General features: G+C 54.0%; 1 protein-coding gene across 11 annotated transcripts in view; it reads left to right on the forward strand.

Annotated features, from left to right (window-relative positions):
* The first annotated feature begins 383 nt into the window (after positions 1-383).
* SLC43A2 (solute carrier family 43 member 2) overlaps positions 384-20,469 on the forward strand; it is a 39,008-nt gene continuing 18,922 nt past the window's right edge. For 3 of the 11 annotated variants that reach the window (XM_060135948.1, XM_060135951.1, XM_060135955.1), the window contains exons 1-5: positions 384-472; positions 1,361-1,585; positions 9,979-10,186; positions 12,168-12,223; positions 13,011-13,087. In XM_060135948.1, the coding sequence (XP_059991931.1) occupies positions 1,426-1,585; positions 9,979-10,186; positions 12,168-12,223; positions 13,011-13,087 (501 nt within the window). In that variant the 5' untranslated portion in view covers positions 384-472; positions 1,361-1,425. Of the gene's footprint in view, positions 473-921; positions 974-1,360; positions 1,586-2,284; positions 2,383-6,482; positions 6,603-6,900; positions 6,922-9,152; positions 9,247-9,978; positions 10,187-12,167; positions 12,224-13,010; positions 13,088-18,049; positions 18,174-20,469 lie in introns of those variants that run through there. The other 8 variants (XM_060135949.1, XM_060135950.1, XM_060135952.1 and 5 more) reach the window with 8 other exon arrangements.

The following is a 20,469-nucleotide window of genomic DNA, read 5'->3' on the forward strand; positions in this document are numbered from 1 at the left end:
TGGGGAAGACGAAGCGGGCCGGAGGAGAGCGGAGTGCGGGAGCTAGGCTAGGTGAGCGAGGCGGACCGGCGTGCAACTAGGGGAAGTCCGAGGGAGCCGGAACGCCGAGCAGGGGACCCAATCCAGAGACAGGGCTTCGGGGCGAGGCTCTGGAGAGGCGATGGGGCAATGCCTCTGGGGGTTCCCGGCCCGGCTGTGACTCCAGTTTAAAGCACCAGACCAAAAACACCGCCCAACGCAGGTCCCGGTGCACCCCCAGCTCCCTTGTTTGTCTCCTAGTCCGGCCGGAACCGGCTTCTGCTCGCAGCGGGGCGGGCGGGTGGCTGCTGATTGGATAAAGCCTGTTTCCAGCCCCCACTCAGCCAATCAGCGTGTGGCAGTGTTTTCATCTTGGGGTCGGAATAAAAGGGCTGGAATAAAAGGGGGGCAGAAAAGGCGCCGGCCGGGCCCGACACACAGCAGTAAGAACCGGGTGAGCTGGATCCGGGGGACCTGGGCCCCGGGCTTGGGTGCTGGGGGGCAGAAGGCGCACGAATAAGGGCGTAGGTTGAAGATGTAAAGAAGAGAGGAAAGGAGAAAGGAGAGAGACTGAATGGATGAGGAGCCTCCAGGAAAGAGTTGACGAATCGAGGAGGGAGCTGGGGGATGGAGGGACGGGGGTCCACTTCCATGGAAACGAGCTAATTGCCGAGGAAACGGCCCCCGATGGGGGTCGCGCGAGAGACTCGCGCCGCCGGTTTGAACCGGCTTCTCCTCTCCCATGCGGGGCTCGCGTGGCCGCAGCGCCTAGCGACCTAGACAGCGGCCAATGGCGCGGCAGTTCCTGTGCCGTCAGGCCAATGAGCGGGCCGTGGGCGGGCCGTTCTGGAACTCCGTGCGCTGATCTTGTGGTTCAGGGAGCACGGTCTGGGAGAGGGTCTCCAGTGCCGGCGGGCGGGCGCCAGTGAGGGCCCTAGGGAGTGGCAGCCCTCAGGTATGCACCTGCCCAGGTATCCGGACCTCAGGCTGCCTCCCTTGCCAACCCCCAGGCTGTGTCAATCCTTCTGGGAGCCAGGACTAAGTCCACGTCCCTGAGCAGGCGTTAGTCCCTTCTTGTTTCCATGCCTCAGTTTCCCTACGAGTGAGCCGAGGGAGAAGTCTCCCTGTCTGGCCGGGGCGGCTCTCCTGGAGCTGCGGGCAGGCGGACGAGCCAGCGGCGGAGAGGGTGGCCCAGGGCACGGGCAGGGCTGGGGCTTCCTTGCTGCGCGCACTTGCCTCCCGGACCGCAGAGGGGTGACAAGCTCCACGCGCTGCGGCAGCGGTCCGGGTTGGCCGACCCGGCTGCATAGTGCCGGGCGCTGACGCCGAGGTCTGTGCGCAGGCGGCTGCAGAGCCGGAGCCCGAGCCGGAGCCGGGCCGCCGCGCCTCGCCTCGCCTCGCCTCGCCATGGCGCCCACCCTGGCCACTGCCCATCGGCGCCGCTGGTGGATGGCCTGCACGGCCGTGCTGGAAAACCTCCTCTTCTCGGCAGTCCTCCTGGGCTGGGGCTCGCTGCTCATCATGCTCAAGTCGGAGGGTTTTTACTCCTACCTGTGTACTGAGCCAGGTGAGCCGGGTATTCGGACTCGGGGTGGTTCCTGGAGTGGGGGCTTTGGGAGAGGGGGGGATGGCGGTGTAGACCCAGCCAGCAAGACCGCCTCACTGCGCAGCACCTCCTAGTTAGCAAAAGGCCCATTTGATCCTCACCCAGCTCACACACACTCACAGTGTGTGCTGGGTACACATCACTGTCCCTGTTTTGTGACTGAAGAAACTGAGTCTCAGATCTTCTGACTTGTCTGAGGCCGCACAGCTGTAGACTGTAATAGATCCAGAATCCCTAAGTCCAGGGTGTTCTTTCCACCACCTGGGAACATGACTGGACTCCTTTCCTCCCAGTGCCTGGCACATCACTTGCTTTGCAGTAAACATGTTGCTCTCTGACTGTAAGAAAGAGGAACTCCTGACTCAGTAGCTGGGGTGCAGCAGGAGAGAGGAAGTGGCTTGGCCTCCAGCCGGTGGAAGGTTCATCTAGAATCTAGATGTTTCTCTGTCAGGCTATCATGGAGTCTCTAAAGGGCTTTTCCGATACAATTTCTTGTCTATTTTTGCTGCTTTATGATTTTCAAAGGGCATTTCCTCCCACAGGCTGTGAGAACATCTCAGTGGCCTTCTACCCCATGGGGGTGGGGGGAGGAGAGAGGTAAGGAAGATATTTATGGAAAGGACACTAGGTCTGTCCTCTCCCTTTGCTACACACTGGTGTTGCTGAATGAAGGCCGAGGATGCTTGTCTACAAGAAATCTAACCCCCACCCCTGTGTTCACACCCGATGACCTTGTGAAAGGATTCTGAATGCTGAAGGTCAGTGGGGTTCAGCCAATCAGTGGGACCCAAGTGCCTCTCACCCACTACCCTGCTACCCACCTTCCTAGGCAACCTTGATAGGAAATGTTTTCCTCTGCTCTCTGTCCCCAGCAGTGACTACCCAAGGGTTGAACTCAGTAATGTCTCTCCCCAGTACTTTTGTCAGCAGCCCCTGCCCAAGTTCCTTTGGATGGAAATAGCCCAAATCTGACTCCCTGAATCACACCACTGGCATGCCTCTTTTTAAAATTTTTTAAAAATTAATTAATTTATTTTTGGCTGCATTGGGTCTTCGTTGCTGCGTGCGGCTTTCTCTAGTTGCGGCGCGCGGGGGCTGCTCTTCCTTGTGGTGCGGGCTTCTCATTGCGGTGGCTTCTCTTGTTGTGGAGCACGGGCTCTAGGCACGTGGGCTTCAGTAGTTGTGGCATGCGGGCTCAGTAGTTGTGGCTCGTGGGCTCTAGAGCGCAGGCTCAGTAGTTGTGGCACAAGGGCTTGGTTGCTCCGCGGCATGTGGGATCTTCCCGGACCAGGGCTCGAACCCGTGTCCCCTGCATTGGCAGGTGGATTCTTAACCAGTGCGCTGCCAGGGAAGCCCAGCATGCCTTTTTTTTTCTCTAGAGTTCTAACTTTGAGGGAAGAGAAAGCTTTGGACCAGCTCATGCTGCCTGTCAGCCCGTGTAGAACCCTCCCTGGTCTCCTCCTCTGATCTTCCTAGGAGATTCCTGAGCATTCCAAGTCACTAGGGAAGCTTCAGCTGCGAGAGGTTAAGGACAGGAGAAAGGGAGGGGATGCTGAGCCTGCCTGAGGGCAGAGAGTATATCATTTATAACCTTTAGCCTTTAGCCACTCAGAAATATTTCCTAATAACCTTAGGGTTCTTGGCAGACCTTTTCCCACATCAGCAAGAAATCTCGGGAGATGGGAGAGTCACTCAGACCTTGTTCCTTAAACAAGCTTTCTGCTTTGCCCGAGAGATGTTAGGAGATTAATGACACTGGAAGGGAACAGATTGGAGTGTTAGGCACCTCCTCTCCCTCCCTCTCTCCTCTCCTTGCAGTGCATGACCCTCCCTGCTTGCCTCTGATGGATTCTTTCAGGCTGCACAGAGGGGTTAAAAACCAGAAGGAAGCATCACCCCCAGATGAAGCTTGTAGCATCTCATCCAGACTGGAGGACTATTGTAGTCAATTTTTTTTTTTTTTTGACCTACTGTGGTATCAGAAGGTCCGATTCTAGCGTTTCCCCCCCCCCACATCGTCCACTGATTTAATTTATTTTATGGTCTTGGCAGCGCTGGGGCTGGTCACTTCATTCCTGCCTCAGCCTTGGCTTCTTCCTTCTTTGAAGTGGGAGGAGTCCCGGAGATTGTGCCGACGTAGTGCTGAGTTGGTGTTTAAGCCCTTGAGAGGCTTGCCTGGTCCCTCCTGTAAACCAAAGTGAAGGTGAAGGGTCAGGATTGTGGGTTGAACATCAACTTCTTATCCCGTGCCTTTGTTCCTGCCTCTGATTTTGGTTTTTCGGACTATCTGGCAAACCCGCTGACCCAGCATCCGTGGCGGGCAGGCCTGCTGATTCCACACAGCTTATCTCTCTGGCCTCCTTGCTCCTTGTTTCTTGGAGTTGGAGTAACCTGTTGCCTTTTGGGGCCAGGAGTCCCTGTGTCTTGCCTGGCTGGGTGTGCCCGGAGGATTTAGGATCAAGATTTCTGCTTAGGCCTAATATTTTCATGCTTGGGGGACGGCTGAAGTGCAGAGAAGCGGTCAGGCCGTTTATTACCTTTATTGACTTCAGCTTGTGAAAAGCTGACCAGCCTACAGCTGACTGAAAGGCAAATTTGTCAGCTTTTTGTGGCTTTTAGAACTGATGCTTTGGTTTGTTCTCGAAAGAAAATTTGCCTGAACCTGTTGAAAGGTTCTCAGAACTCTTTCTCGGGACTCCAGCCAGAATCCGGCCACAGACACGGTGTCCGGTTCCAGCATGTCGAGGTGGGAGACAGAAAGAAAGAGCTGGGTTTTCCATTTCCCCTCAGCTCTTTATCCCTGTCTCCCGGACAGTCAGGAGGGATGACTGGGGCTGGGGACCTGGGCCTGGCACTTGGCTTTGCCTCCCCACTCCCCGCTGGAATGGACAGGAGACCAACTGGGTTCCCAGCCCCGGCTTTTCCACAACTGTGTTCTTTTGGCCGCCGGATGGCCGCTGTCACCACCCACACCCAAACTCTTTCTTCATTTCCTCTGTCAACCGGTGGCCCACTTCGACAGGGTCAGCCCAGGGGCCTGGTGCTATCTGGTGTATCTGACCTATACATTCAGTAAACATTTTCTGAGGGGCTCTGCTGGGCGCAGAGCAATCTGGGCCCTCAGGGAGTCTGTAGTCTGCCAGCATCTAAGAGTCATCACACATAGGCCTACATGCTTCCAAGTGGTGGTCTGACCCCAGCAGAGAGCAGGGTGCCGGGGTGAGAGCCACCGTGGGGATCTTGTTCAACTTGAGTGGGTGGGGGGGCTCTGTGATATTTAGGCAGAAGCGTGGAGGGCCACAGGGGTGACTCAGGAGAGGAGCGGGCAGTGAGCCTCCGGGGTAAGCTGTGTTTTGAAAGAGAGGAGAGAAATGACAGGCGGGCAGGAGATTACTGGAGATCTGGGAAGGGGCCAGGGCCTGCAGGCCCCTGGGGAGACTGGATTTTATTCTCAAGGCAGGAAGAAGCCCCTGAGGCAGAAGAGATGGTCAGATTCACCTGTTAGCCTCTCATGAATTGTTGAGGGCTTGCCACACGCCAGGTGCTGGGTGGGGTGGGGGTCCTGAAGGTGGGAGACGTGGCCTCTGCCCGAGGAAGCCACGGTCCAGCCCAGCCATGGACCCCAAGGCAGACCCCAGTTCTGTGCTCTTGACCACCGCAGTTACTCTGCTTGTGGTGGCCGGGGGGTGGCACCCCTCACTGAAACAAAGCAGGAAGCTGGCCCCCAGGACCCTGAGAGAGCAGGGCCAGGCCCGGTCCCCACCAGGCCGGACCGAGGCTGCAGATGTGGACAGGAGATGGTCCGTGCCACTTGACGGCCCTCCCTTTTTATGGTCTCCTCCCACCCTCAAAGGCCACTGGTGGTAGCTTTTGAAAACCCATCGTTTCACATTGTGTGTGTGTGTGTGTGTGTGTGTGTGTGTGTGTGTGTGGCCACGCCGCGTGGCATATGCGGGATCTTAGTTCCCTGACCGGGGATCGAACCCATGCCGCCTGCAGTGGAAGCTTGGGGAGTATTAACCACTGGACCACCAGGGAAGTCCTTTCACTTTTTTGCTGCGAATAGGACTGTTTTCACTCTCTCCCCCCAGTTTATTTTGGATTTTTTTTTTTTTTTACTCGGTACTTGGGAATCCAGTTTGGGCCCTCCAGCCTCGGGACGTGTCACAAAGGAGCTGGTGCCCTCGGCCCTCCCCACCCACCCTGCCTGCCTCCTCTCCATGACCTAATTTCCCTCCTCCACATCTGCTGGCCCTCCCTGGCTTCTTGGTGTCCCATTAAGGTCCTGTCCAGCTTGGTTGGCTTTCAGGGACCTCGTGGGAGCATCTTGGGGGCAGTCCCATTCTCACCAGGTGACATTAGGGGCCACCTGGCATTGCCCCGACACTGATAGCCTTGTGCGTCTTTCATCCCTCAGCATCTTCTCTCTGAAATGCCTCTAACCCAGGTGGTACAGCGTCAGCACAGCCTGAAGGTTAAAAGCAGGAGCTTTGAGGTCCGACCACCTGGATTCAAGTCCAGCTTCCCCATATACTGTCTATGAGACCTCGGGGAAGCGACTTATCTGCTCTGACACTCCTAGTATCTGGATGTGGAACATGGGGTGAGGGTGGGATGGCGCTCGGTGAGACAGGAACCACTAGCGCAGAGCACAGTGGCCAGTGCACGCCGGCACTCTGCCATCACAACGCGGGGGCTGGGCCCTGACCTACCCGGCATGGTCCTCTGACTGTGTCCTGCCTCGGTTTGCTGTGTCTGAGGCTGACCTCTTACCTACATACCCCCTGCCAGACTGAGATGCTGCTTCCTGTTGCCGGATAGACTAAGGATTTGAGAGAGACAGGAGATCCTGGGGCAGAGACCATAGCAGGGCGTCCAGAGGCCTGCACTCTGGGGGTTGGGGGCGCAGCTCGGGTTTGCAGAGGCCTGCAACCCGGTGCCCCTTGCTCCCTTGAGCATCGTACGGTCAGCTCTTCTGGTTTGTTTGCCTGGGGTCAGGGGAGCCCCCTCCTTGATCCAGGGAGGTTAGGGGAGCCTCAGGGGGACCACAGCACCCTCTTTTCTCCCTTGCTTTCTCTGTAAGGATTTCGTGTGTGAGTTCTGTGAGTGGGGCCGAACAGGGCAGGCATTGTTCTCTCTTCCCTGCCCCGGGTCTCCTCCTAAGCAGCCTTACGCCTGTCCTCTGCACACTCCGGACACGCCAGTTCCTTGCCTGTCTTCTTGGTTCACCTTCCCTGGCTGGGATGGGCCGGGCCGGAACGGGCCACTCTGGCCGCATCTGTAATAAGCCGGCGCAGGTGAGGCACAGAGCAGCCTGGACCGGGGTGAGGGCTGAGGTCTAGGCTGGGAGCAGAGGGGCACCCCAGGGGCTTGGCGCTTCCTGTGTGCTTATCTGTTTGGGTCTGTCTGGCCCACAGTGGCCCAGGTGGGAGCAGAGCGACGGAAGCAGCCTGGGTGTGACTGTGTTTGGGCATTACTGGATCTGCAATAATTCGTGTGGGCTGTTTACTGCCAACAAAGCTTCGGGCTCACAGAAGGTTTAGTGCCCTCTGGGGCGAGGGGCACTCTCGCGCTGCTCCCTGGGCCGATGAGAGGCCCCCCGGGCGCCTCCACCCCCAGCTCATTTGTTGCTGGACATCACTGCCGGGAGCTAGGAGGGCAGAGGGCCAGGTGGCCCCGTTGGCAGGGATTTAAGAGAAGGTTGGTGGCCAAAAGTGTAAGGTCCCTGCTTCTGTTATAGCGGCTCTAGGATGAAAGATGGGAGAGACAGATTCCCTTCCCTCCACTCTAACTTCTCTCCCCCTGAGCCCCCCTGTCTAGTTACAGGGTGACCAGATCTCTAAACAATTCAAGATGTTTTCGTCCCCATCTTCACTTAGAGCAAATCAGGGAGTCTGCCTTGCATATGTATGTTGCCTTGGGATTTCATCTTCTCTCTCTCTCGGGGAGTACAGTCATGGATTTAGGTCCAGCTGTGGTTCCTCTCTGGGGAAGCTGGGAGCAGAACACCCTTGTGCCTTTCCTCAGACCCCGTGCTGCCTCGCTTCCTCTGCTCCCCATCCGATCATGGCTCCCTGCTTGTAGCAGCAGATCCCACAGCACTCCCAGCCCGGAGTGATTTCGCGTCCTCTAGCGCTCTCACAAGCCAGCGATCCCAGGCCTGGGGGTGCCCCCTTCCCCCCCATCCACTCTGTCGCACCTCTTTGGTTTGCTTGCACCTGCACACTGACCTGGAGGTGGCCGTTGCTTTGCGGACACCCTGTCCTCCCGCTTTACATTCCAGTTCCTGTTGCTGCTGGCAGAGCTGACACCCGAAACCAGTGCCAACAGCAGCTCTGCTTTTCCAGAAGCGGCCTCGCTGTGGACAAGCAGCTCAGGCCTGCTGGCTAAGGCAGTGTGTGTGACGGTTCTGAGCTGGATCCTAATGGACTCAGATGACCCTGTGTGTCATGTGTTTTGGCTGCCAGCACGGTGGGGCATCTTTTGGAAAGCTGAGAGAAAGTGGTGGGGGGCGCCGAGGGTCTGGCTTGTTAGGTTTTGTGTCTTTGGCTTCGGGAGGTTAACATTGGGGCTATAATCTCCTTCGATCCCCTCTGTCTTCAAGGTGGTTCCATGTGTCCTGTTTCATTTCTTCTCTCTTGATCCTTTTGGCCAACGTGATCTGATGCCGCTGTTTTCATTCATTCAGTAAACAACTACTGTGTACCAGGACCAAGGGGAGGTGCTGGAGACACAGGTGACTAGAACACAGTCCCTGTCCTTCAGGCCCCCCAGCCCAGGGGGAGGCTAGATATGAATTCATGCTGTGGATGAATGGTCAGTTACAGAACTCTGCTCCCAGTTAGTGTGTCCAGCTGTGCTGCCAGCCATTACCCCCATTCCGAGCCAACGAGACGAGTAGTAATAACAACTTTTAGCTATTGTTTATTGAGCATTTTCTATGCCTATGGGAGCTCTAGAATGTTATCTGGATTTCTCTTTTATCTTCCTCAAAACTCTAGAAAGGTAGATGATTTTTTATATTATGCCCATTTTATGGATAAAGAAACTGAGGTAGAGATGAAATCACTTCTCCAAGGTTATACAAATAGGAAGTGGAGGAACCAGAATTGGAACCCAGAGGCCAGGTCCCTGCACCCCACCCTCAACGTGCCCCCTGCAGGGCCTGTTGGTCAGAGGCTGGCATATAGCATGATTCACCCAAGGTGCATCTTTTCCCGTAACCTTGGGTCACACCCGAGAGAGACCCGGGCAGGCCTTGCACACGTCAGATTTATAACCCTGGTGCCAGGGGGCCGCATTCAGGAGGCACGCAGTTATCTGAAGCGAGGTATTTCCTTGAGTCTCCCAGCGCGACCTCACCTCTCATCAGAGGCTGCTCCTCCCTCTGCGGGATTAGTCAGCATCTCTTAACTAGCAGTTCCCAAGACGAGAGGGTTCCTCCGCCACATGGCGGCCTATCCTCTACCCTCCCACCCTCCGCTGCTGCAGCACTTTTTCCTCCGTCTTTTCGTTGTCTTGGTGCCAGGTGGACTTTGGAGGGTATCGTTAAGGACTGGGATTACAGCACAGGCGTGGCCACAGGGGACAGTGACATCATGACCCCAGCGAGAAGAAGAAAGGTGCACTTCGACAAGTGAAAGCACATTACTCAGGACTTTTCTTTTTTTTAACGAAACAAAACAAAAACCCTTCCCAAGGGCTTCCATGACACAGTGTATGTGGTGGTTGATGCTGTGAGAACATCGGGGAGGATTGAGCACAGGGGCTGTGTGTTTGAGAAATCTGCCGTACTGGGCAGTAAAGGAGGCCTACTCACCCCTCCCCTCGGTTGACCAAGGGCAGCGCAGTGAGACCAGCAGCTTGTCCTTCCCAGGTGGTCTAGGGTCGGCCTCCTGTATACTGGCTGCAGACTGTTTCCATGGACGGAGCTGCAGAGAAGGTTCTAGCCAGTCTGGGGTCCCACTCACAGCCCGGGCTGGGTCCCGAGGCCTACTCTTCTAGGTGTCGGTTACTCTAGAATGGGAATCCCAACCTGGGGCTCGTGGGTGCTGCCGGGGATGCCTGAAGGCCCGGAAACTGTGGGCAAGACTTTGTGCATTTTCTAAAGAGCAGGAGTGGAGCTTCCTTTATTGGATTCTCGAAAGCGTCTGTGACCCCCACACAGAAGTGAAGAATCTCTGCATTATCGCTCCAGGGAGCTTGGGCCAGATAGACATGCCAGCCTGCTGGGGGGTAGCCAGATTCAGCCCTGGCATTCCCAGTGGGCTGACTCCGGGTGGGCACCCGCCCCTCTGATCTTTGGAGATCGCTGCCACGACCCTGTGGTCAGGTTTCCCTCCCTCTACACACAGAGAATGTCACCAATGGCACAGTGGGGGGCACAGCAGAGCCGGAGCACGAGGAGGTGAGCCGAATGAATGGCTGGCTCAGCTGCAAGGCCCAGGATGAGATGCTAAACTTGGCCTTCACCGTGGGCTCCTTCCTGCTCAGTGCCATCACCCTGCCTCTGGGCATCGTCATGGACAAGTACGGCCCAAGGAAGCTCAGGCTGCTGGGCAGGTCAGTTCTAGGGGTGGGAGTGGGCAGGTGGGATCCCTGGGCTGAGATTCCCCACTGTGGGTAATCCTGGTACCTGCTCTCAGGTGCACTGTGGAGCTCCCTAAACGCCTGCCCAGGACGGGCTTCCTACCCCACGTGCAACCAGATCCATAGCTACTGTGACCCTTGCATTGTGCCGATCTGCATGAATGTCACAGGGCTCAGGCCTGCCCGGGAGGGCCTGGAATCGCTTGTCATTAAGAACACTGGTTTTGGGGGCTTCCCTGGTGGCGCGGTGGTTGAGAGTCCGCCTGCCGATGCAGGAGACACAGGTTCGTGCCCCGGTCCGGGAAGATCCCACATGCCGCGGAGCGGCTGGGCCCGTGAGCCATGGCCGCTGAGCCTGCGCGTCCGGAGCCTGTGCTCCACAACGGGAGAGGCCACAGCAGTGAGAGGCCCGCGTACTGCAAAACAGACAAACAAAAAAAGAATGATATATGTGTATATCATTGACAACTCCATGTGCTTATATTAGAGGTATGTATTTAAACTCTTTCATCTCATGGAGGTGTAAGGTCAGAAAGACTGGAAACCAGTGTTCTTTTTTTTTTTTTTTTGCGGTATGTGGGCCTCTCACTGCTGTGGCCTCTCCCGTTGCGGAGCGCAGGCTCAGCGGCCATGGCTCATGGGCCCAGCCGCTCCGCGGCATGTGGGATCTTCCCGGACCGGGGCACGAACCCACGTCCCCTGCATGGGCAGGCGGACTCTCAACCACTGCGCCACCAGGGAAGCCCCCACATATATCATTCTTAATGTTCTATGTACTTTATTCTTTTCTTCCAATGCTGTTGAGGTAGTAATTGATGTACAGCCTTGTATAAGACTGAGGTGCAGCATAATGATCAGACTCACATAGCTCATGAAATGATGACCGCAGTAAGTTCAGGGAACATCCATCATCTCATATGGTGTTTTATGTGCCTTATGATACATATACAAAAAATATAAATTAAAGTGGCCGAGATTTAAAATTATAAAATTTCTAAAATTATAAAATTGTAAAATAGTATTTCCCTACCTGTGGTACCTTAGTGGGTCATCTTATGTACCTCCTGGGATGTGTTCCTGGGCTGTAAAGCTCCAGATTGCCAGTCTCAGGGTCAGTCCACCAAGCAGCTGGCCCTCTCTGGCCAAGGTACTCCCCAAGCCAGTCCCATTGGAAATGAGCATCGTGCAGGACAGTGGTGTGCAATGAGCGAGGCCTGTAGCCCTGAAGGAAATGCGTGGGGGGCCAGTTTCATTCATTCTTTGGAGCTTAAGCAGACTTGGTCCCAGGTTAGAGCCAGGCAGAGGGGATTTGGAAGCTGCCATTCATCGCCCCTTGCCCGGTGGGGTTCTGTCCATCCCCTTTTGCTGAGCGGGCATGGGAGCCTGGGGAGTGGATTGTGTCCTCTCTCGCTTCACAGCCTTGGCCCTCTCCAGTCTGGGGAATGGAGGGGGCAGTGCAGCGGGGTGTTTACCAGATCTGGCTTTGGGGCTTGAATTCCAGCCTAGCCACCTGCTAGCTAGGAGACTTTGGAGAATTTAGTTTTTGTGTTTGTTTTTTCCCAAGTATTTGAATACCTGTTTTTTAAAAAATTTATTTTATTGAAGTATAGTTCATTTACAATGTTGTGCTAATTTCTACTGTACTGTACAGCAAACCGATTCAGTTATACATATATATACATTCTTTTTCATATTCTTTTCTATTATGGTTTATCACAGGATATTGAATATAGTTCCCTGTGCTGTATAGTAGGACCTCATTGTCTTGTTTTTGTTTTTCGAGTTTTATTTTTCTCATCAGTAAAATGGAGCCAGTTATATCTGTAGAATTGTTAAATTAAATGAAAGAATGTACGTAAATTTTCTGAAAGCATCTGGCACATAACCAATACCTCCAAATAAGCAATATTAACAATAACAGTAATAACAATGTACTGTTTCTGTTTCTTTTTAGTGCCTGCTTTGCTGTCTCCTGCTTGTTGATTGCATATGGAGCAAGTAACCCAAACTGTGCGTAAGCTTTTCCTCTACCCTTTTGTCAGGGACCGGGGAGAGAGTGCCCAGAGGTGCCTGTAGGCCCACCTGCTCTAGAAAGCTGGGCCAGGCCTGCTGCTCACTGCTCACATTAGAGGGACGCCTGTTAGGCCTTTACCCAGTGACTTATCTCTGATGGGTGGCTGGGTAACCAAATAATGGCCCCAGACAGAGGTCTGAGAGAAGCTCCCAGGGGGTGAGAAACACCCGTCTCATTGCCAAGCCAGGCCAGTCCCCCATGGCCTCATTGATGCCAACTGGAGAACTAGGCCAGCTGCAGGGGTGTGTGTGGAGGTCATGAGCTGAGCCCCTTGGGGCAGCCCAGGCCAGCACTTTAAAAATAACTTAGAAGCTGCCTGGTCCCTAACCCTGTTCAGGTGGAACTGATGCTGCAGGGACTTTTAGAACAAACACCAAAATAGGATTTGAGTTTCACCCAAATCTTATCCAGGCTCCTCTCCTGATTCTTGGGTACCTGTACTTTGGGTTTCAGTGAAGCAGCTTCTCTGGGCCTCTCCCTTGCTGCTAAGGTTAGTGGAGAAAGGAGGACGGGGGTGCAGCTTTTGCAAGAGCCCAAGCTCCGTAAAATAGGCGAGAGGAGGATGAGGCAGAGGCTGGGCCAGCTCCCCAGGTGTCCGGCACTAACGCCTGATGGCTTGTCAGGCGCTCAGCTGCGTTTGTTCGGGGCCGGCTCCTTACCCAGCACTGGTCCCTGAAGCTCAGCCGTGGTTCCCCGCTTAGGAGCTTTTCTGCTTCATTCCAGCTCTCTCCGTGCTCATCTTCATCGCCCTGGCTCTGAATGGCTTTGGTGGGATGTGCATGACATTCACCTCATTAACAGTAAGTACCAATTTTTTTAGGAAGATCTCTAGTTCGGTCATCTTCTTGTGAATCTGAGGCAGCTTTTATTGGCTTTGATTTCCTTGCTTTCCGTTTGCCTGCCTCTGCCTGGGTATCCCAAGCAGTAGAGGGTCATCGGTGGTGAGGCTGTGGCAGCAAAGCCAGCTTCGGCCTCCCAAGCTGGGGAGGTCCTGCAGGCAGAAAGGAAGGCAGCAGAGCGGGACTCGCGGAGTGGCCGGTCCCCTGCCTCCGGACCATGACTGAGGTGCTGAGGGAGCCATGTGCCTAGAGAAGGCGGGACCCGGGAGAAAAAACCTGCCACCTGCTTTCTTTTCTCATATTTTCTGTGGCAAGAGATTTCTTGCTAACAGTGCAACCTTAAAACACACCTCTCTTGGAATCACCCTGCCCCTAACTGTTGCTTTGTTCAGAACTGAATGAAAAACTCTGGGGAACACATAGGCTGCCTCTCTGCTGGGTTTTCTAAATGCTGGGGCACAGAGAGCCCTTCTGGGCACAGGGAGCCCTTCTGGGGAGGGTTTCTATGGTAGCACCAGAACGCCACAGAATGTGCTTCGTTTGGAAATGGGAGAGGCTGCAGGAAGGTCTGGGTTAAAAGAAAGTCAGAGGAGGAGGAAGAAGGGAGCTGTGTGCAGGCTCACCTGGTCAGGCAGGAGTGCCTTTCAGAGCTGGCCATTGGGAAAGAAGTGAGAATGCTAGGCTTTCAGAGAGATTTCTCTGTCCAACAGAAAGGTGTGGACTGTCTCAGTTTCCCGTTGAGAAAGTATTTATGAAACAATACCTCCCATCACTATTTATTTGCAGTGCATTCACTTCTGCTTTCTCTTTCCACTAATGAGTCAGGAGTCATGCAGTTGAAGGGCGCTCGTTTAGCTTTGAGGGAGCTCTGGGGACTTGCTTGTCTTCTTGTAAGGAGCTTGAAGAGCTACCGACATCTCTTTGACCCCTTCCTACAGGCTGTGAGCCAGAGGCCAGGCCTGGCCCAGTGCCTCTTCTGTTCACCCTTCCTGCGTTTTGCTGTGTTAACTTTGACCTGGTGGGAAGGATGAAGTGCCTGGGTCTGGGTCCATGGAAATGGACCACTCGGTGGGGTCTGTGTTAGGTGAGAGAGGCTTGGCCCAGGACCACATATGTGCTGTGCTTGGGGAGTGGGGGACACACACGTATCTGGGAACTCTGGTTGCCTTGCCCCTGGTGGTGTGAAGGAGATTGACTTTGTACTCTTTTGTACATTTTTATTTATTTATTTATTTTAAGCTACTATTTCTTTTCTTTTTAATTTTTTTGAGGGAACATTTATTTATTTATTGGCTGCGTTGGGTCTTCATTGCTGCACGCGGGCTTTCTCTATTTGAGGCGAGCGGGGGCTACTCTTTGTTGCGGTGTGTGGGCTTCTCATCAAGGTGGCTTCTCTTGTTGTGGAGCACGGGCTCTAGGCGCACAGGCTGCAGTAGTTGCGGCACGTGGGCTCAGTAGTTGTGGTGCACGGGCTTAGTTGCTCTGCGGCATGTGGGATCTTCCTGGACCAGGGGTCAAAGCCATGTCCCCTGCGTTGGCAGCCGGATTCTTAACTACTGCGCCACCAGGGAAGTCCCTATTTTTATTTTTTTAACCAGGTAGATTTATAAAAAATGGATATATCTCCTTCCTTCTCAAATTCCCAGGGGAAAACAAATGTTGAAACTGTAAGACATGTTAGAACTGTCAAACGTACACAGATTCCACTAAGTTGTATAAATTGTGAAGCAGGAGCCGTGGTTCTGTTTGTTTTTTGATAGTGTGAACACGACCACCTCTTTCATCAAAATGAAAAATAGAAATCTGGCATCACCCCCGTTATTTGAGCCACACTATACCTATGTGATGGCAGCTCTGAATTTCGGGATAGAAGAAAGAGATGGTCCTTGAGGAGGTTACGCTCTGAAATACAGAAAGCTGCTTTATTGTAATAAAGCCTAAGACAAATAGATAAGAACCACCACACCATGAATCCCCTTTAAGAAAGTCTTTAACGGGAGTAAAGATGCAGACCTACTAGAGAATGGACTTGAGGATACGCGGAGGGGGAAGGGTAAGCTGGGACAAAGTGAGAGAGTGGCATGGACATATACACTGCCAAATGTAAAATAGATAGCTAGTGGGAAGCAGCCACATAGCACAGGGAGATCAGCTCGGTGCTTTGTGACCACCTAGAGGGGTGGGCTAGGGAGGGTGGGAGGGAGACGCAGAGGGAGGAGATACAGGGATATATGTATATGTGTAACTGATTCACTTTGTTACAAAGCAGAAACTAACACACCATTGTAAAGCAATTATACTCCAATGAAGATGTTAAAAAAAAAAAAAAAGACAGTCTTTAAAATGAGTTCGTAGTTATTGTCCAAGAAACCTTTAGGGGAGGCTAATAGGCTCATAAGGATTCTTTTTCTTTTCTTTTCTTTTTTACGATTATAAAACAAAAAGTAAGAAGTCACTATTTTGGAAATATAAAACGTGGACTGTAAAATCCTATAAGCCTAACTTCATCAGTTTAGAATGTAACTCTCCATTATGAAAAAAATAAGAAAATCTGGATATACTAATGTTGCTCTTTTTAAAAGAAATACTGTTACAACTTGCCTTTTTCACTTAACAGTGTATCTTTTATGTCTTTTCCTGCCAGTCCTTAGAAATCTACTTTATTATTTTAAACTATGGAGATTGGCCTCATTATTAAACAGTTCCATGTTGTTCTATAATATAGATGTGCCATGCTTTATGTAACCAGCTTCCTGCTAATGGACTTTTGGGTTGGTTTCCAATTTTCTGATTTATGATGCTGCCGAAGTAAACATCCCTGTACATGTATTTCTGTAAAATAAATTCCTAGAAGTGGGATTGCTGGGCCCCAGGATCAGCATGTGTTAAATTTTAATATAGATTGTCAGATGGTCTTCCCAAAAGTTTATACACAGATGCTAGCCTTCCAGAATGTCTGAGAGGTTTTCCTCCATACCCCTTCCGATACCCTGTCATTAATCTTGCAAACATTTGCCGGTCTAATCTGGTGAAAACCGATATACTATGATTTAAAATTTTTTTCCTTGTTAGTGAGGTGGAGCATCTTTTCACCTCTTTTTTGTGATCCTTTGCATTTCTTCTGTGACTGCTTCTTTGTGTCATTTGTCTTTTTTTACAGGGTTGTTTCTCTCTTTTGTGTGTGTTTTTGAGCACTCTCTCACATACAAAAAAATTAGTTCTGTTTCTGAGTGAGCAAGGGGTCTTACCCTAGGTTTTTGTTTGTTTGTTTGTTCGCGGTACGCGGGCCTCTCACTGTTGTGGCCTCTCCCGTTGCGGAGCACAGGCTCCGGACGCGCAGGCTCAGCGGCCATGGCTCACGGGCCCAGCCGCTCCGCGGCATGTGGGATCCTCCTGGACCGGGGCATGAACCCGCGTCCCCTGCATTGGCAGGCGGACTCTCAACCACTGCGCCACCAGGGAAGCCCTACCCTAGGATTTTTTAGGCCTCTAGGCGGTCCATGAATAAGCTTCAGGAGGGCTGGGCACTCCCTTGAGATTCTCAGCAAGCAAGCACATTGTGTGTGTGTGTGTCTGCATGTGCGCACACATGCCGTGCAGGTGCATTTTTCTAGAGGAGGGTCTGTTGCTTTCATCAGCCTCTAGTAGGTCTGTGTGAAGCCAAACGCACTGCAGCAGGAGTGTTCCCGTTAGCTCTTGGCTCTCCCAGAGGGAGGTAAAGGCTGCACAGCCCAGATAGTGACCAGGCAAGAAAACCATCTAATCATCACCTGAAGCATTTGGTTGGCAGGCATCTGTTTAAGGGAGGTTGGTGGCTTGTCCTCTAAGGTCCCCATTCTTGGATCTAGGGCGGAGGTCAGCAAGCTGCAGCCCCCAGGACACATCCAGGCCACTGCAGGTTTCTGTAAACAAAGTTTTACTGGCACAGAGCCGCTCCCACTTGTTTCTTTTGTGCTGTGGCAGCAGAGTGAAGTCTTACAGAGACCACATGGCCTGCAAAAGCTAAAATAGTTAATCTCTGTCCCTTTACAGAAGACGTCCAACAACCTTTGGTCTAGAGGCACCAAGAAGCTGCTCAGTCACAATTCCCTGTTGGAAAGCAGGGGTGACACCCACCCCCAGCCCCTGCTCACTCCCCTTCTAGTTTCATGGCCCAACTGTCTAAGCACCTTTTTTGGTTGGTTTTTCTGTTTGTTTTTTTTTGCGGTCCGCGGGCCTCTCACTGCTGTGGCCTCTCCCATTGCGGAGCACAGGCTCCGGACGCGCAGGCTCCGCGGCCATGGCTCACGGGCCCAGCCGCTCTGCGGCATGTGGGATCTTCCCGGACCGGGGCACGAACCCGTGTCCCCTGCATCGGCAGGCGGACTCTCAACCACTGCGCCACCAGGGAAGCCCCAGCACCTTTTTTTTAAGGTTTTTTTTTTTTTTTTTTTTTGATTTATTTGTTTTTGGCTGCGTTGGGTCTTTGTTGCTCTGCGCGGGCTTTCTCTAATTGTGGTGAGTGGGAGCTACTCTTCTTTGCGGTGTGCAGGCTTCTCATTGTGGTGGCTTCTCTTGTTGCAGAGCACAGGCTCTAGGCACCCGGGCTTCAGTAGTTGTGGCTCGCGGGCTCTGGAGCGCAGGCTCAGTAGTTGTGGCGCACGGACTTAGTTGCTCCGCGGCATGTGGGATCTTCCTGGACCAGGGCTCGAACCTGTGTCCCCTTCATTGGCAAGCAGATTCTTAATCACTGCGCCCCCAGGGAAGCCCCCAAGCACTTTTTATGTCATCTGTTTCCTCCTCCCCACGCTGCCCCTGGCCTGAGGGACCTCCTTGGGCGTTCCTCTGTCCTGTGAGGCCTCAGATAAGGAGCCTCTCCGGAACAGACCCCGAAAGGGGAATGAGAAGCAGGTCAGTGAGGGCAGGGCTGGAGCTCTTGGGCAATGTTCCTGGGCTGGCCGAGGCTTCTGCTGAGCAGAGCTGAATCTTGTTCTGACACAGCCCAGGCCTTTGAGAAAGCAGAACTGTCAGGATCGGCTCCCGGAGACGCCGAGCTAGCAGCACAACGGTACTTTCTGTTTGGGTCTCCCACCCATGTTCTAACTGGGGGGACAAAGGAGTCTTCAGGGTCGCCTTTAGGAGATTCCTAAATCAAATCTCCTAGAGCAGCTCTGGGTCCATGGGTAATCACTCCGTAATAACCTGGGAATCTGGGGGGAATGTTGCCAGGGAAATCTTAATTGGGGGACTTTCTGAGTCCCAAGGGGTTTTGTGTTGCATGGGCTGTGGTATAAATAAAGATGACCAGAGACAGTGAGCTGCTACCCCCATTGGTGGAGAGGGGGCCCCAAGATGGCAGAATGCCTTCTCCCCACAGGCCTGTAGACCTCCCTACGGAGCCAGAGAGGTGTGTACTCATAGGTGGTCCCGTCCCCTAGGGCAGAGACTGGATCCCACGCCAGGTGGGCTGCTTAATGGCTAGAACTGGCTTTCCCAGGTCCCTGCCGCAGAGGGCCCCGGGCAATGCGACACCCTCAGAGGAGGAGGGTGCGGGTCACTGGTGGTGCAGGGCACACCCCGAGGTGCCGAGCCTCAGCCTCCCCCCTGGACATCTGGACGGCACACTCTGGTCTGTTTGCTCAAGGCCTCGCATTTGCTCAGGTCTTTAACTCGCTTCATTGGCTCGAGGAAAACACCAGCCGGTGGCGGAGGCGGCATCTCTGGGCCGCCATCCGACGATCCGGGGCCAGGGTTGCTTAGAGATGGGCACAGATGCCGCCAGTGTTGTGAGCATGTCATTTCCACTTCATTCCTCTTACCCCTGTCAGTGTGGGTGAGACGGGGAGTTCTGAGCTGAAACCCTCCCAGAAAAGTGATGACAAAATGTTGCCAGGCTCCTTAATGAAAAATTTCTCTGTGGGCTTCCCCTATTTGATTTATTGAAGTCTTACTTTGAACCTGAGGAAGAAGTGATCCCACGGGAGTTGGGGTCTGGGTGTGAAGAGAAATAAATATCCCTCTTCAAACACCTGAGAGAAGGGGAGGGAGCGGATTCTGGGTACAGCAGTGAAGCAAATGTCCCCTGGGGGTGTGTGGGGGAGTTTAGCATTCCTGCTCAGGCCAGGAGAGGGTCCCCAAGGCATCCTACGTGCCCCAGGTGCCAGGTGAGCTGGACCCTCCCAGTGCCCAGAGCCAGCTCTGCCTCTGGGTTTCTGTTCTGAGCCTTGAGAACCCAAAGCAGTCAGCTGATCACCATTGGCTTGGGAAAAATTCACCCGTCAGAGTGCACCACATTCCGAAGTTGCCCCAGCACGTGACTCGTTCAGGGGTGGACAGAACGTGTAGTGGGGACATCGGGGATGGACCTGGCTGGGAAAGCGGATGAGGTGACTGGGGTGTGGAGCCCCTCCGCCTCACCCCTTCGGCAGTGGAGCGGAAAGGTGACCACAGGACCTTCTCCGGGCAGTGTGTGCTTGGAGCTGTTGGCTGGGAAGGGTTAGAAAAGAGCCCGGCTTTGCCGAGTCCGCTTGTCCAGACTGGCACCTGGATCCTGGCCTGTTCAGGTTGCACAGAGCTCTGCGTGTGTACCGCCGCCACCTGTGGACAAGGCTCACCTCTGGAAGGGGCCTGAGGACCAGAATGCCAGCCCCTCGCCCACCCGGCGCGGCACGCGGCTGCTCCCTGAGGACCCAGCTGGCGGGCTGGGGAGATCACTGATTTGGAAAGTCGGTGCCAGGTGGCTACACAGTGGCTCTTCTGTCCCGCCCGCCAGCAAGCCCCAGGCCTGAGTTGGGGGGCCCTGGGAAGAGAGGCATCTTAAAGAGGGTCCTCCAAGGAGGACGGCCCACCCTCACCGTGCTGGAGCCTAGGCTTCTGGTGATTCTCATCCAGTAGCAGCCTCTGTGGCCAGCACTCCAGGGGAGGGGCCATCTGCAGCTGCTGTTTTCCCCTCTGGGAAGGTCACACAGCCTGTTTACAGTGCAGCCCAGGGGCTGAGAGAATGAGTCACCACCGGCTCACGCAGGGATGGCCTCCCCATGTGAGCCAGGCCAGCACGGAGGGCCGGTTCTGCCCGGCTGAGCCCCCTCCAGCCCTAGTTCTCCCCGAGGCAGCAGGGGTGGTGGTGGGAAGCACACAGAGCCCAGGAGGGGGCCTGCGCCCCCCACCTGCAAGTGCAGTTGTGAGCCCAGGGTCAGGAAGCCGCCCCTGCTGAGTGTTTTCCCCGCATCTGTCATTGCAGTTCAGCCACAGCTTCCTACTTGGCAGAAGACATGGTTCTTGCCCCTCCGCCCGACCCTCAAGCCGGTACTAGGGCACTCTGCTCAGTACTCAGCCACCACTCACTCTATCACCAGGGCTTCTGA

Source organism: Lagenorhynchus albirostris, chromosome 20 (genome assembly GCF_949774975.1).
Source record: "Lagenorhynchus albirostris chromosome 20, mLagAlb1.1, whole genome shotgun sequence".
Taxonomy (NCBI): domain Eukaryota; kingdom Metazoa; phylum Chordata; class Mammalia; order Artiodactyla; family Delphinidae; genus Lagenorhynchus; species Lagenorhynchus albirostris.